The 16,069-nt window shown below is 44.3% G+C and overlaps 1 protein-coding gene across 3 annotated transcripts in view; it reads right to left on the reverse strand.

Annotated features, from left to right (window-relative positions):
- Positions 1 to 16,069, reverse strand: part of IRAK2 (interleukin 1 receptor associated kinase 2) — a 292,230-nt gene that overhangs the window by 129,542 nt on the left and 146,619 nt on the right. For all 3 annotated transcript variants that reach the window (XM_085624476.1, XM_085624478.1, XM_085624477.1), the window contains one exon: positions 1,278 to 1,469. In XM_085624476.1, coding sequence (XP_085480602.1) covers positions 1,278 to 1,469 — 192 coding nt within the window. The remainder of the gene's footprint in view (positions 1 to 1,277; positions 1,470 to 16,069) is intronic.

Below are 16,069 nucleotides of genomic sequence, written 5' to 3' on the forward strand. Positions count from 1 at the left end.
GTCTGCAACATCACAACTCAGCTTTTCATTTTTGTGATAGGGACTGTGAGGGCCACATACAGCATACTAGAAAATAGGGTGGTCAATGTAAGAAAGGAGCAGAAATCCAGGCTGTAAGTTCAATAGACTCTTCTTCCATCTAAGCCATGTTCCGTAGGCCCCAGCATTACAAGCCTATGCAGAGTATCAAAGGGGTACCACCCTGAGAAGTACTCCATCTCATAAATGTCACAGACAGCTAGGGGAACAGGCACTGGCAAAGCCAATAGTTCTTGGCTTTTGTCTTCACCAATGCAAATCTATTTCCAGTGCTTTTTTGCTGATGCCATTCAATACAAAAATGCTCAAGAGCAACCTGCAGAAACAAAAAACAAAGGATGATGATGCATGGCCGTAATGTCTCATTACATATCATTCTACGGTGTCCACAGCATCACCAAGCATATGTGCGCATGCATAGCCTCACATTTGTAATGACGTGAAGGCCATTTTCTTTTATATTTTTATTTACTGTTCCAAGATGGTGGCCATCTATGAACAGTACATTAAAAAAAAAAAAAGCGTGCTGAGCACATTTTTCGTAGAAAGGAGAAGCCTCACAGTAAATTGCAGTAGGCAGACCACCCCCAAAAGGAGGGTAACCGTGAAGCTGGGTGGCTCGAGGGGTAGAGTGAGTGGTGAGAGCAGCAGTGGAAGCGATAAACCAGAAGAGTGGGTTGGGTAGAAATTAAAAAAATAAATTAGAAAAGGCAGGAAACTTGAGCGGGGTAAGCAAATCAACAGACGATATGGGGCAGGGGGGAACAACACGGAGAGTAAGTAGGGAGTGAAAGAGTAAAACAAATTGGTTCCCAGAAAATAATCATTGGAAGGATAGCAAACAAAAAAAGATCCAAGTCCCCACGGCAAGGACAAACGCCAAAAGAGGACAGAAAACCATTGAATAAGAAAATGAGATGGACAAGAAAGCCAACCAATGGTGAGCAATGCATTGACCCAAAGTGCACTGTAAATATTGGTATTGTCTAGAATTAGTCTCCAACACACAGAAAAAGTAAACGGTAAAAAAATCCCAAAACAATTGCGCAACTCATTTTGGATATCATCACAGGCAAACGCTGCATATAATTATTGCCCAACCGTGCCATCAAACAAGTAAGTCATCATTTTCAATTCCCTTTGGCTACTTTAGTGAGAAACTCTTCCGCCATTGATGCATTAAACACATTATTTAAAGATAATGGATTATACAGTAGAGGAAATAATGCAAAGCTTGCCTCATCCAATTTTTTTATGGCGTAGTCTCGCTGCCCTCTCCGACCGCTGTAGATGTCTGCAAAACTGCCGCTACTGATTTTATTCCCTTCGCTGAAGCCGTTTGTTGCACTTCTCACATCCTCCTTAGTCCACAGCAGGTTGCAGCCTGGTAGCACCGGATTGGTTTCTTGTTGAGGGCTGCAGACACTATTCTGTGAGGGGAGTTAGGAATATAAATCCTGGTCACAGATTTGAAAACGATATGCACTTTTAACAGTAGTTTCCATGTCTCAGACTTTTATGTGGAGTAAAATTGCTTGGAAGAAAATCGTATGTCACTTTTACTGTGAAATCTGAGAAAACATGCAACTTTTAGGAAATGCCCCCTTGTCATCATTTCTCTGTATCTCAATTCCAAGTGTACGAGGTTGATTTCTAACTCCAAATCCGTCTTGGCAGCCAAAAAGAATAATAGGACAACATCACTACCCATCTCAAAACAGGTGGATGAATGAGAGCCACCTCAGTCTAAATGGTACAAAGACTAAAATAGTCAAAGATGCTTTATATGAGACTCTTCCATTGTGTTGGCCAGAGCAATGTGGAGCTACAAGGGCCCAAGACTGGAAGTGAAAAGCTTCATAACATACTTTTGATTAACTATTCACAGCAGTGATTACAAATTATAACTTATAATTTCTGTTGCTTAGAAAGATTCTTCCACCGCTTAAGCGCACCAGTGCATTGAATTGGCCAGAAACTAGATTTTGTTGAGACTATTACTGCAACATCGCTTATGAAGGCATCCCAAAAAAAAACATGAATTCTAAAACTTTGGATAATGCAAACCAAGTAGTGAGAACCCGTCCTAAATAAAATAAATGAGCTCATATCACTCTGCTTTCAAAGACCCACACACACATCTTCAAATCACGGACAGGACATGGCCAAAAAAGCCCTCTGAATGTATTTGTTATCTCTACACCCAGAGAAAACCGGAGGTCCAGTAACGCAAGCCTGCTTACAGGGGCCAGATGTGACACCAACCACACAGACAGCACTGAAACAGTCAGAGCTCGGGTCTGCGAGACCTACCTATTCTGGATTTATTCAGTAAAACACTTTAGATCAAACTCTTCAGGGAGAACCCACCTTCAATAAGGTACAACTCTAATGCAGTGAAGATTAGATCTATAATACTCCACTGCTTTAGATTTCCCTGTACCAGAAGTACTCCCTTTCAAAACACTCATGTGCCTATGTACTCCAGGGCCCCCCACCACAGCTACCAAGGGGATGTATGCTACAGATAGCAGAGGATGGGTTCAAATATTTAAGGATATATGTCACAGCTGACAGAACACAATTCATCAAAGAGAACCTCACACAGCCCCTAACACGTCTCCGACGCGACATCAAGCATTGGCGTTCCTTACCACTGACACTACTGGGTAGAGCGGCCCTCTTTAAAATGATGCAAAAACAACAATTGATGGACAGAATGCAGAACAATGTCATACGTTCACCCCAGTACAGAGATCTGGGCCTAAATCCATCGTTTTTTTGCTCACCATGCCATTCCAGTTTGAACCCAGCCATATGCAGATCAGTCTTGACCCTGTGCCCCATGGGAACAGTCCAGCCCGAACTGCCAAGCCAGGTCCTCCCTGGACTGGAAACAAGCATCCTAGGACCGGTTTCAGGCTTTCAGCCCTCGTCAGCCAGGATAGCTTGATTCCAGTGGCATGGAGAGCACGGGACTCACGTCTGAGCATACCCTTCCCACTCGGGGTGACAAATGCAAAAACAACAATTGATGGACAGAATGCATAACAATGTCATACATTCACCCCCTTTTGTACCGCTTTGTTCGCCATAATTTGGCAGGGTATGCTCAGACGCGAGTCCCTTGCTCACTTTGCCACTGGATTCAAGCAAACCTGGCTGAAGACGGCTGAAATGCCAGAAACTGGTCCTAGGAAGCTTGTTTCCGGTCCAGGGAAGGCATGGCTTGGCAGTTCGGGCTGGACTGTTCCCATGAGGCACAGGGTCAGACTGATTTGCATATGGCCATGTCTGAACTGGGGTGGCAGAGTGGGCTAAAGAACGGTGATGGATCAAACCCAGATCTGTTGACTGGGTGTGAGTGTTTGATTGGTTCTGTTGCTCCGTCCATCACCACCCCCTTTTGTACCGCTCTTTAAAATTATGGCACTTCCTCGATTCCTATACGCACTACAGAACACGCCTTTCCCAGTCTCCCACGCATACTTTACAGCAATAAACGCTGAAGTGACCAGCCTATTATGGGAGGGGAAAACATCATGAATAGCACTTCATAAACTAACAAGAAGCTGTTATGACGGAGGCATCGCCCTCCCTAACATAAAAATATACTATTGGGCCTCACAGCTCATAGTTATCAACCAATGGCTTCACATATCTGGAGATGACCCAGCGTACCGTATGGATCGACAGCTACTGGGCGAGGGTGGAGTTATGGGGGCACTATACAACAAGATTAGGAGACACAACCACACGGGCCCGACGGCGCATACTATACAAATATGGTTTGAGGCACAACGGGCGTTAGGGTGGGAAGGAAAGATAACGCAGGCTATGCCATTATGGGACACGAAAAGACTGGGTAATACTAAAGGATTTTGGCAGTGGGATCTGATAGGGATCTCGCGGGTCGGAGACCTCTGGAAGAAGGGGGAAGTACTTACATTTGCCCAATTACAGACTGCATACGACCTGGCGCACACCTAAAAATTCCGCTACACGCAAATCAGGCACGCACTCATGGCCGAGATCGCACCGGGCACACAGCTGGCGGAATTCTCACCGTTGGAGGATAGACTCCTCACAGACCATCTCAACAAAAAAGCCATATCTCAAACATATCGAAAAATCATAAATAATCAACCAGACCCTCTAAAAGTCCTTAAATCTAAATGGGAAGCAGAAATAGGAGAACTCGACGAAACAGAATGGCAGGAAGCCCTTTCGTCCCCCAGAGAGGTAGCGATACCATCAAAACTCAAACTGATACAACTGAAAATGCTACATTGTACTTACTATACCCGAACTCTCCTATATAAACTCAATCGGACAGACTCGCTGCTATGTCTTCGACAATGCAGAGAGGAAGGGACTCTCTTTCACACCCTATGGATGTGTCCTGTAATTGTCCAATATTGGAGGGCGGTAATGCGTACACTCTCTCAGGTCACGAAAATCACGACTCTCCCAGAACCAAGGAGATGCCTCCTTAACATATGGGAACCCACAGATCTTAACCGTACAGCACAAACATGGGTAACATTAGGCATGATGATGGCAAAGCGAAGCATAGCACAGAGATGGGGATCCCGACAGCCCCCTACCCTCCCCCAGTGGTGCAGGGACATGGATACCACAATGATTGCTGAAAAGGCAGTATATGTACATAGAGGATGCCCCAAAAAACGGACTCAGATATGGGGGGGGATGGAACAAGTACCGAGGGGATATATGCGAACCCCCGAAGGAACACTCAGATTCAGAAATAAGTGACTGAAGAAGTTGAGGGACGGCTGATGGAGGGGTGGGCAATGCGGATGTCCTTGACGAGGCGCTGACTCGGAGGAATGGTCTTAGATACGATCATATCAATGCATTAATTATGTCAGATATTAAATGAATATACATGTATTTCTGGAATGATCCTCACTATAAGCAATGCCGACGACTGTCATATATGTTCTTGAAATATCAATAAAAAGTGTTTTTCTTTTAAAAAAAAAACACTCATGTGCACCACAAAGCACTTCCCTTTACCCAAAGGACGCTTTGAAAAGACTTGTGCACCACAGAGTGACTTGTGTCTCAAATAGGTGACATTCAGCGTCCAAAATGTGTGTGGTGGAACTCCCTTATAGTATTCTTGTATAGCATTTGAGGTCTTTAACTAACCGTGGTGAACATTGATAACTATCACTTTCCGTATCCTAAGCATGCGATTGTCCAGAGTGGGTCTTGCATGATGCCTTCAAGTTATAAATACTTATTATTAATAATTGGACTTCTAAAGCGCTGTGCTGGCACTAATTACACATGAAGCAGGAAGAGCAAAGAAAAGTCTAAAGATTGTAGATCCATGTTTTTAGGACTTTCATCAAGGCCACCAGTTCCCTAATAGAGGGAAGCGGTTCCAGGGTTAAGCAGCTTGAACCAAAAAAGCATGACCACCTGTTCGTACCATTTTGAACTTAGGAAGTGTAATAAGATTGGCGTTGGCTTAGAGAGGTAGCATTCAAATTTGGCCTGTAAAAACATAGGTCCAACCTGATGGACAGCTCTGTGTACAATACAGAAAGAGACTTGAACAGCACTTTCTTGGGTAAGGGTAGCCATTGTAGAGAATTCAAAGCAGCGGAGGCTCTTCTGTCAGTAGAGTATATTCTTCTCATTAGTCGGAAACGGAACCCGTATGTAGGGTATCACACATGATCAATAGATAATATGTCACAATCCATGCTCCTCATTTATCATTTAATACTTTACTTTGATATGCGACTTGCCCAAAATAAATGCAGTGTCTTGGATGTGAGCTTTAATTCAATGGTTTCTTGCTGATCTTTGAAAGTGATGGAGCTTAATATTGTCCCTTTAACAGAGTGAGTGGATCTTGGAAAGCGCCCCACTGCAAAAATAGGGTAAAACAGTGTATTATACAGCACAATGTACACATAATTTTGCCAAAAGGACATGGGCTCTGAAAGCATACTCTAAAAACACTATTACTTTCGTGGTGTGCCAAGCAAAATTAATCATCCAAACAGGTGTTCTAATGTATTTTTTAGCACAATATCAATACAAACTGGCATTGGTCAACCTTTAAATTCCTAGGGCGAAGCTAGCCATCCCTCCCTGCTGCTGGAGATGCAGACATGTCAGAGGAGATAAGATACAAATACTGTGGGGATGCCCAAAAATCCAGCTCTACTGGGAGGCAGTTTGGAATATTCTTCAAAATAATACTGACTTGCATCTACAGCTATCCCTAGATCGGGCACTCCTGCATGTGACACAAAGCTTGGATGGCATCTACGGTCACCAAAAACTCTGGCTTGACTCTTCTCTGACAGTGACCACAATCTGTATCCTGAGACATTGGAAATCTGTCACTCCATCGACAACAGAAAAATGAACATTTGCGATAGTTGACATGGCGTCCCACAAGAAGGTGATTTACAAACGGAACGATTGAATGGATGTGTTCAACGAGGTGTGGGGGCCTCTTTGACTTAAGATGCCCGGTAACTCACGATTTATGAATGATACACTTACTCTTCTCTTATTTAGTGCCCCGACGCCCCTCATCTTGCCCGAACTCTGTCTGGTACTTTACTCAGCAGCCCCAATACTGGATAAAGTCTTAGCAGAGTCAGGTGGCTGAGGAAGTCGAGGCCCCAGGTAGGTTGAGTTCCCCTTTCCTAAACATTATCACGTAATATCTGTACACTGCCCGACTGCTTGGATACAACTGCTTACTGCACTTTGAACGTGGTCTGATTTTTGAGTGTAGTTGGTTGTACTAGTCAGTAATTTCAGACGACTGAGCCGGAGCATACTGAAACCAGACAAGGATCCTGATATGGATCAGGTTTCAATCCTGGAGTGGATTATCTGTATAGAGCATCTTCATTTTACTGTATATACTTGCTTCAATTTATTTATTTATTTTTATTTATTGTGAGAGTTTTATACAGCGCGAACCAGACCCTTGCGGATATCAGAGCACTTTACAGGGTAGAGTCTTAGTTACACAGACACAAGGTAAATAGCATAGAGATCACAGATAGACAGTGCAAGTATAATCATTCTATCGTTGACACACGGTATATGATACATAACAAAAACATTCACTGAGATTCAAGCATAATATAGATAAATATCTAGGGTCTCTGGCTGGGCAGAGGACATTGTAAAGTTCTGAATAGAGGATACATTGGGTCGCAGAATAACAGTAGTCCCTGTTCAAGTGAGTTTAGCCATGAGCAGCGCCCTCACTTTTATGAAAGATGCAGTAGAGGGATTAAGTCTGGTTTCTGGGGGTAGAGCATTCCAAATTCTGGGCGCCATCCCTGAAAAGGTTCAGTTGTATGTTTTCTTCTTGTTGAATCTTTGCGGTTTCAGTAGAAGGTTGATAGAACTTCTTGAGGATCTGACACCACAAGAGGGCACCAGTTTCTGTGCCAGATAGCTGGGTGTATTGTGAAGAATGGCTTTATGAGTCAAACAAGCTATTTTCAGATGAATTCTGGCTTCAAAGTGTAGCCAATTAAGGGATTTTAGGTCAGGGAATATATGGGAGCTTCTTTTGGAGCCAGTGATAAGTCTCGCTGCAGTGTTGAATGAGGCTCTCAGAGGGGCCGTTGCAGCTCTGGGTAGGCCACAGAGAGCAACACTTCCGTAATCCACTCTTGGGATGACTAGAGCTTGTACTGCCAGCTTGAAGTCCTTTTCCGTCAGGAAAGGTTTCAATTTTCTCAAAGTATTTATCTGAAAGTTTGTTCCCTTTGTTGCGTTGCTGATGTGTTTTTGCATATTGAGGTGTCTGTCCAGTGATATTCCCAACGATTTTGCTGAATCAACGAAATTTTGCTGAATCAACGATGAGAGGTTGACAATTGAGTGCGGTAAGGTGTTTGATCCAGTCTTGCAATATGGGTACTTGGGCGGGGGGAGCGATGAGGAGGAATTCGGTTTTAAGGGCATTCAATTTTAGATGATTTTCTGTCAACCATATTTGAGTTTTCCCGAGAGTGGTGTTGAGCGATTTGATGTCTTTCAAGGGTGTGGATCTTGAGATTTAGTTGTGTGTCATCAGTGTACATGTGATATTGCACGTTAGACAAATAGAGAATTTCAGTGAGGGGATCCATGAAAGGATTGAACAGTGTCGGAGATAATGCCGATCCTTGTGGGACTCCTAAAGTGAATGAGACAGGTTTGGACAGGGAGTGATTGACCTTGAATCGTTGTGATCTATTTTGGAGGAATGAAGTAAACCAGCTTAGAACTGAACCGGCTAATTCCATTCTGTGTTTCAGAAGGTCAATCAGGTTATCGTGTTAGACAGTATCAAAGGCAGAGGACAGGTCTAGCAAGATGAGTAGGCATGCTCCGTTTTGAGCTAGGATTTGTAGGGCATCGTCAATTATGTGGGTCATGGCCGATTCAGTGCTGTGACCTGCACGGAAACCTGATTGGTATTTGTTGAGTAGGTTAAACTGATCTATATGTATTAGCAGCTGGTGGTGAACACATTTTTCTAGGAGTTTGGCCAAGGTAGGGATGTTGGATATAGGACGGTAATTCTTTAAGTCCGCAGTGTCAGCCGTAGGTTTCTTTAGAATGGGAGATACCTGCCCAGCCTTGAGGGTGTCAGGGATGCAACCTTGGCGTAAGGAGTTATTTATGATCTTGGTCCAAAGAGGCAGGAGCAGCGGGTTGAAGTCTTTTACAAAGTTTGCTGGAAGAGGGTCAGCGAAGTGATTGGCAGGATCTAAGGTAGTAAGCATTTTGAGAATTGATTCCTCACTGTAGGTAGTGAAGGATGACCATGATGCGTTATTTTTTAGGTCGAACTTTGAAGAGATTAGATGTGTGAAATTTAGAGGGGAAGATGAGGGGTTCGTATGTGCGGCAGAGTGTGATAAGATCATTGAGAAGCTTCTTCTTTATGGTATCGGTCTTTTGAGTGAAGAAGGAAGCAAATTCATCACTGGTAGGTCGTGGTCTTAATTTATCTTGAGGTCTGTGCGGTGCATTTTTAGATTGAGTTTTGATAAACTCAAAATGTTTTTTGGGACTTTTTTTGCCTGGTCTAATTGGTGGCTAAAGAAGTCTGCTTTAGCACGCTTGATCTTTCTATAGTATGCGTTTCTTTGCGTTCTTAGTATCTTGAGGTGATTAGCGGATGGAGCTGATCTCCATCTGCGTTCAGATAATCTTAGGGATCTTCTGTCCTTGTTGACTCTTCCATCATACCAAGGCTTAGAATCTTTTGTGGAGACTCTTTAGTTGGAGGGGGGCTACCTCGTTTAGTATCATGTTCATGGAATTGAAGTAGTGGTTGGTGAGATCATGGACGTCGGATATCTCTTCGGGGGAAGAAGTAAGTTGTAGTTTGAAGTTGTGATTATGTTAGGGTCAATGTTTTTCAGATCCCTCTTCCATTCTTTAGGCCTTGCGGGTTGACCCAGGTTAAGTAACACTGTTTCATTGATGAAGAAGGTGATAATATGATGATCAGACCAGTCACATGGAAGGATTGTGTCTAGCTGGATGGAATCAACTTTAGCGAATACTAAATCAAGGATGGATCCTTTCTCATGTGTAGAACTGTTGCAAAATTGGGTGAGGTCGAGATCAACAAGTACATTTTTGAGACTATTGACAACTGCATCATTGGGATCATTCCAATGGAGGTTGAGGTCTCCGAGAAATATTTGGGTGTTAAGATGACCAGCATTAGTGGACTCTAGGTCCATAAAATGTTCGGTGAAGGTGAGGTTGTCACCTGGTGGATGATAGAAGGTGTGTAGAGTGCAAATTGGTTTGCCATTGCTAGTGATGTCAAGGCAAATGTATTCACAAGAAGGGAATACAGGGGACATGGATCTGTTTACTGAGATATTGTTCCGATGTATGCACGCGATACCCCCCCCCCCCTATCTTATCAGTTCTATCCAACCTGATGTCATATTTTGGGGGTACTAGTATGTCGATGATGGGTGTAGAGAATTCCTTTAGCCAAGTTTCGGTTAAGATTATTAAATCCGGTTCTTGTGTGAGAATGAGGTCAGCTATGTCAGCTGCGTGTCTTGAGGCCGATCTACAATTTAGTAGTACACACTTAAGTAGTATACACTTAAGACAAGGCGTGGGATGGTATGTGTTGAGTTCCTGGATGATGGGGACTTGTCTAAGGTTTTTTTCGATGATGCCGCTAGGGTTGTGTTTAGTGGGCGGCCTGTGAGCATTAGTGGGAATGGTTGGGATTAGATCCATTTTGGGTGTGTAATCTGGGTGTATAGTGTTGTGATTCCGGTGTGGGGGTTCGCAAGAATGCAGTAGAGAGAGTACATGTTTCTCAGATAGGGGATTAGTCCTGCGGATTGGGCGGGATGATTTATTGTTTCAATGCTATTGTGTGATTTCAATATCTATACCTTATAATTGAACTGAAACCTATTATTGTTTACTGAAAAGGGTAAAATAATAAGAAAAAGTCTATCCGATAGAGACTTCTAGTTTCAGATTCCTTACTTTAGATTTATCCCCAGGTGTCAGACTGGATTCGGAATTGTTTTCATGAGCATCCCAGTAGGTAGCGACATGTCGGTCCGTCTGGCATTGTCCATGTCGAAAGTAACAAGTGCGGTGCATATGTAGGCGCCACCCCAGTGCGCTGCCGTCAGTTCTTTTCTTTCGGCACCAGTCAGTGCAGATTCGGAAGAGCTACCCCTTAGTCAGTTTTTGACCAATGTTTTCAATGTATTGTCGAGGTTTTGTCCTCCTGGTGTTATCAAAGAAGGCTGGTTTCAAGCCCTGCGGTGCCTGTCATGCTTTGTGTCGGTGACGTACCTGCACCATGTTGGCCTTTGGAGCCTCAAGCGCCACCACAGCCAGAAAGTCTGCTCCGATTGCCACACCACGCAACGGAAGGCCTTTGGAGAGCAACCCCTCAAGCTCCTGGCGGCTCGACGTGCGCTGCCACGACGATCACAATCCCAGTCGAGACGTTTGTCCCATGAGCAGCTGCAGAGTCAGAGATCCTTCTTGCACTCAAAGTCGTCGGGCCATTCGGGTAAGTTCTACTCCCAGAAGAAGAAGAAGAAGAAGAAGAAGAAGGAGGGAGCTTTGACTTCACTTCTTCTTTCGGCCAACAAGACGAGGGAGCGTGGCCACTCGAGGCCTGGCTCAGTGGTTGAGCCTGGGCCATCGCTGAACCTCATTGAGTGTCCGGAAGCCGGAGCGACCCCTGCCCAATTAAAAGAATTTTATGAGGTCAGGCACCTCTAATCGTTAAGCACCTCTAATTTGGGAGGCCCATTCCCTCTGGCGTGCCTTTGGTCCCCGCCTTTCGAGATGGGCCCCTAATAGATCCACGCCGGCAGCTCCGGTGAAAGTCAGGCCCAAGAGATCCACAGATGGATCAGAATCAGCACCAGTCTTGCCATCTCGTCCTTCCCTTGTGCCAGTCCTGAGGCCGGCACCATCCCCATTTAGATCCCTGACTCCGACACGCAGCCAGAGGGGTGTCGCCCAATGCCAAATCCAGCACCGACTTGAGTCAAGCCTTCCAGGCTGGAGCTTTAGCCCTATTCTTATGAGTTAGGACTCGGGAAGGAATGGGAGGGTTCGCCCTGAAGGATACCTGCCATATTATACCAACATTGACTGGTGGATTTGGCGGATGCTAGCGTACTGTATACTTCTCCAGATACGGACATGATTTCTTCCTCTTCCCCTACTGTGGATACAGAGGATGAAGCTTCAGTTGAAATGGTGGTGAGGGTGGCAGCTGAGGTCTTGGACCTTAGCTTGCCCTCAGTGGCAGTCAAGACTGTCTTGATGGAAGTGCTTCAGCCCAGTAGTGTCCCCCCAGAACCACTTCTCCCATTTAATGAAGCACTTACTGATGTCCTGTTTGTTCCAAGCCCAACACAGGGGCTCCTGTGCAAGGGACAGTAGCCCGCCGCCACCACCCCGCTTCAGGGGACCCCAAATTCCTCACAGAACACACAACCCCAGAGAGCTTGGCGGTCCAAGCCTCTACTTCCCATGTAAATCCTGGTGCATACCCCACCGGATCGGGAATCCAAGAGGCTGGACATCTTAGGCAAGAAAACTTTTCTTCCACCAGCCTGGCATTGCCGTCTTAACACAGCATGCCTTTAGTGCCACGATTCTGACGCTCTGGGATACAGTTGCGCAGGTGCTTACAACAGTTCCAGAGGAGGCCCGAGCTGTGCTCTCCCTGGCTGTTGCTGATGGGAGGAATGCAGCTAAGTTCGATATATTAGACTGGACACCACTGACTCACAAAGCAGAGCGCTTTTGTCGACAGTGGCCCTACAGCGCCACACCTGGGTGAAGACAACTGGGTTTTCTGGGGATATCCATCCATCATTTATGGATATGTCCTTCGATGGCTCCAGTCTCTTCGGAGACAAGGCAGCAGTGCTTAATTTGTAAAATATTAAGTGCCAGGGCTCTGCCCAAAAGGCCACGTCACCCATCGCCCTTGTCTCTTCCCTGTTCTAGGTTCACTTTTGGCTCCTTGATGGTGGCCAATTTGGTTTTGCAGAACGGTGAGCATTTTTTGAAACGAGGGCTTGAAATAAAATCTGTTATAGAATATGAAGAGTATCAAACTGTGGGCTCTACAACTCAGCGCTTGAAAGTTCCCAGGGCCGTTAATTTGGTTGTGCTAGATGCGTTTGACCCCGATACGGAGTATTCTGTGGGTAAAACCAAAGACATTGTGGTCTCCGTGGATAGAAGGGGACATTCAATACATTTTGTGTCTGGTGTGGCAGTTGCTCCTCAGGCCCTAGACATAGAAGATGAATCGGCCCAGTGGAGTTGGGTTGCAAGAGCCCTGAATAACACCTATCCGGAAGCAGAAGGGAGCGCTCTGTTGAGGTAGCCAGGAGGGGGAGAGGGGGTTGGGGGGGGGGGCTACTTTTGTCTTGGAATATGGCTGGTTTGGGACCCAATAAAATGAAACTGAATTCCTTGAAAACCATGAGCCCTTTAATCATATGCTTTCAAGAAACATGGTCCTGCAAAGAGTTTGATTGTGATGGCTATTTTGTTTATTCCTGCAATGCCAAGCGTTCTGAAAGGGTACACGCCAGTGGGAAGGGGGGGGGGGGGGAGGGGGAGTGATATAGCTATTAGGGAAGAATGCCCCCTAGTGATAATAGTGGGAGACGTAAACGCTAAAATCTCAAACTCTGCTTCGAGGATCTATGCCAATACTGACAAAGAGGAAATTTGGCACATACCCGAGATTTTACTACCAGAAAATATAAAAACAGAAACGGGGGTTCCTCTATGCTTGATAGCATCAGAAGTCAGAAGTTTAGATCTTGTTATTCTAAATGGGAGAGTGCCTGCTGACAAAATAGCACATTTTACTTTTCACTCGCAACACATTCAGAGCCTTTTAGACTATGTGGTTGTCTCCTATCAAATGTTTGGGGCTTGTGAAAATCTTTTTGTTCTCCCGTTGATATGGAGCGACCATAGCATAGTGGGTATGACAGTGGCTTTTGATCTTCCCGTATTGGATCTGGGGAATACTGGCCAGGGCATGGCTACTTTTAATAAAGTAAATGGTCGGTCCTTTTGGACGCAAAAAAACATCTCTGATGTAGGCTCGATTGTGAAGAGGGCTTATGTAGAACAGCAGGGTCGTGCTTGCACCAATATTACACAGTTCTTTGAGGCCCAAATGGAGAAGATACACAATTTAAGCTCTAAATATCCCGGACCTCGTTTGTACAAACAATGTATGTCCTCGTTGATAGTGTTAAATCAAGCAATTAACCGTCTTTTCCGAAAACTGTATATACAATTCCTCACACGTCGGCAGCAGGGAATTAATCCCCTTAAGCAAGTAAGAAGACGCTGTAAGCTTAGTGAAAAAAGAAGGGTGTTTGATGCCAAGTGGATTGGGCTGAGGGAAGCTGCAAGAGCCAAAGACTCAAGAAAGTATTGGCACTTGATCGCGGACTACTGTGATTCAAGGCAGAGGGCTCTGACTATACCTATCCCAGAAAAGGAGTGGGTGGACTATATTTCTCTATTATACAAAAATAACAGCACAGTTACTCCCGTGATGATTGATGTAGTTAAATCTTCTCTTATCGAATTTGGCCCCCCGTCGGGGGAGGAAGTGGTAAGTTACATAAAGAATACTAGAACCTCCGGCGCACAAAGGCCCGATGGAATTCCGATTGCACTAATTAAAAAGGAGTCCGCTGCATGGGTAGATTTTTTAGAGCCATTGTCAACTATTGTTTTCTAACGAATAAAATGCCCCCCTCTTGGAAGGGTAGTATTATAGTCCCTTTGTATAAAAAGGGACCGGACCAAAAACTTTGCCGGCTAGCTTTAGACAGATTGCTCTGCTGGATGCTTCATACAAGCTATTCGCAAAAAGTATATGAGGTCATCTACAACAATGGGCTCATGATCAGAATATCCTACCACCTGAACAAGCTGGTTTCAGAAAGAACCATGGCACCTTGGACAATATCGCAGTCGTTCAGTCTATTGTAGAGAAATATATTTTCTCACGAGGCATGTCCGTGGATACAGCGGTTATTGATTTCTCCACGGTGTTTGACAAAGTGGATTGCCAAACGCTGTGGAGAAAGCTTCTCCTTCTTGGCATACCACATCACCTTTTATGGAATTGCATACAGATACCTGGTGCCAAGTTCTGATGGGAGGTTCGCGGCGGTTATCATGCAAGATTCGAACATACAATGGGCTTAAAGCAGGGTTGCCTACTGGCCCCACTTTTGTATTCTTTCTATATTGCTGATCTCCCCGCGTTCTGAATTCAGTGAGAGGGCACGCCCCCAGAATCAGTACAGTGCCCGTTGGCTCTCTCTTATACGCAGATGATGTGGTAATATCCGATCTAACGCCCATTGGCCTGCAACGTCAACTGGATGCCCTAAGTAAATATGCAGAAGCCCATTTCTTGAAAATTAATATTGCTAAAAGCAAGATACTGGTTTTCCAGAAGAAGGGGCTTAGAATAAAGAGATGTATAAAATGAATGCTTGGTTCCGAAAAATTGGAATTGGTTGACTCGTACCTATATTTGGGGAAAGTTTTTTCCAAAAACAGGGCGCGATCTTGAGCATATCAAATATTGTGTTAGTAATGATGTCTCCCAGGCGAGTGCATTAAACAGATTTTATAAAACTTGTGGGAGGCACCATTTTGTGTCAGTTTTTAAGGTTAAACTTCCCTCTTCACTAACATATGCTGCTAAAGTATTGGATATGAATTATTGGTTCTCCTTTGAAAAGGCTGAAGGACTAATCCTCCATCAAATCTGCAATCTAAACTCTTTGGCTGCCCCACATGTACTGCGTCTTGAATTTGGTTTAGTCTCTTCTTTCACTCTATTTTCGACACATTAAAAGATCAATCAACGTTTTTTAGGTCCTTTATACATGCAAATGACACATGTGGTTTAAGTCTGAACCCCGCTTCTCCTATGCCTAAGTCTGCAGTGAAGCAGTTTTTAATGAAGTCCATATCCTCTATCAGTGTGGTGGGAGATACTGATTCAAGTCAGTCCAGGAATGAGGTGGTCTGTGGGAGTGCTTTGGGGAATAAACCACAGCCTTCTTTATCTTGGAATATCCCTCATTAGATCAGAAGGCTGATACTCCTACTGAGAATCAACTTGCTGCCCCTAAGAGAACTTCCTGTTATCTGGGATAAAATACCAAGAGAGAAGAGAATTTGAGAAATGTGCCATTTACAAATTCAAGATCTTAATCATGTTTTATTTGAATGTACGAAAGTGCCAGGCATGTGTTCTTAAAGCCATTTTTAATCAAATTTAATATTCACTCTGCCCAGGAGGCCCGTTCTTTGGTTCTGTCTCCTCCGAATAAAATGGTTTGTTATAAGATCTATCAATTTTTTATTAGGTAATTTTTAATAGTGATTTTATTCTTATGTCATAACATTTGATGGTTGGATATTTGATTGTCTTTTA

Source organism: Triturus cristatus, chromosome 9 (assembly GCF_964204655.1).
Source record: "Triturus cristatus chromosome 9, aTriCri1.1, whole genome shotgun sequence".
NCBI lineage: Eukaryota > Metazoa > Chordata > Amphibia > Caudata > Salamandridae > Triturus > Triturus cristatus.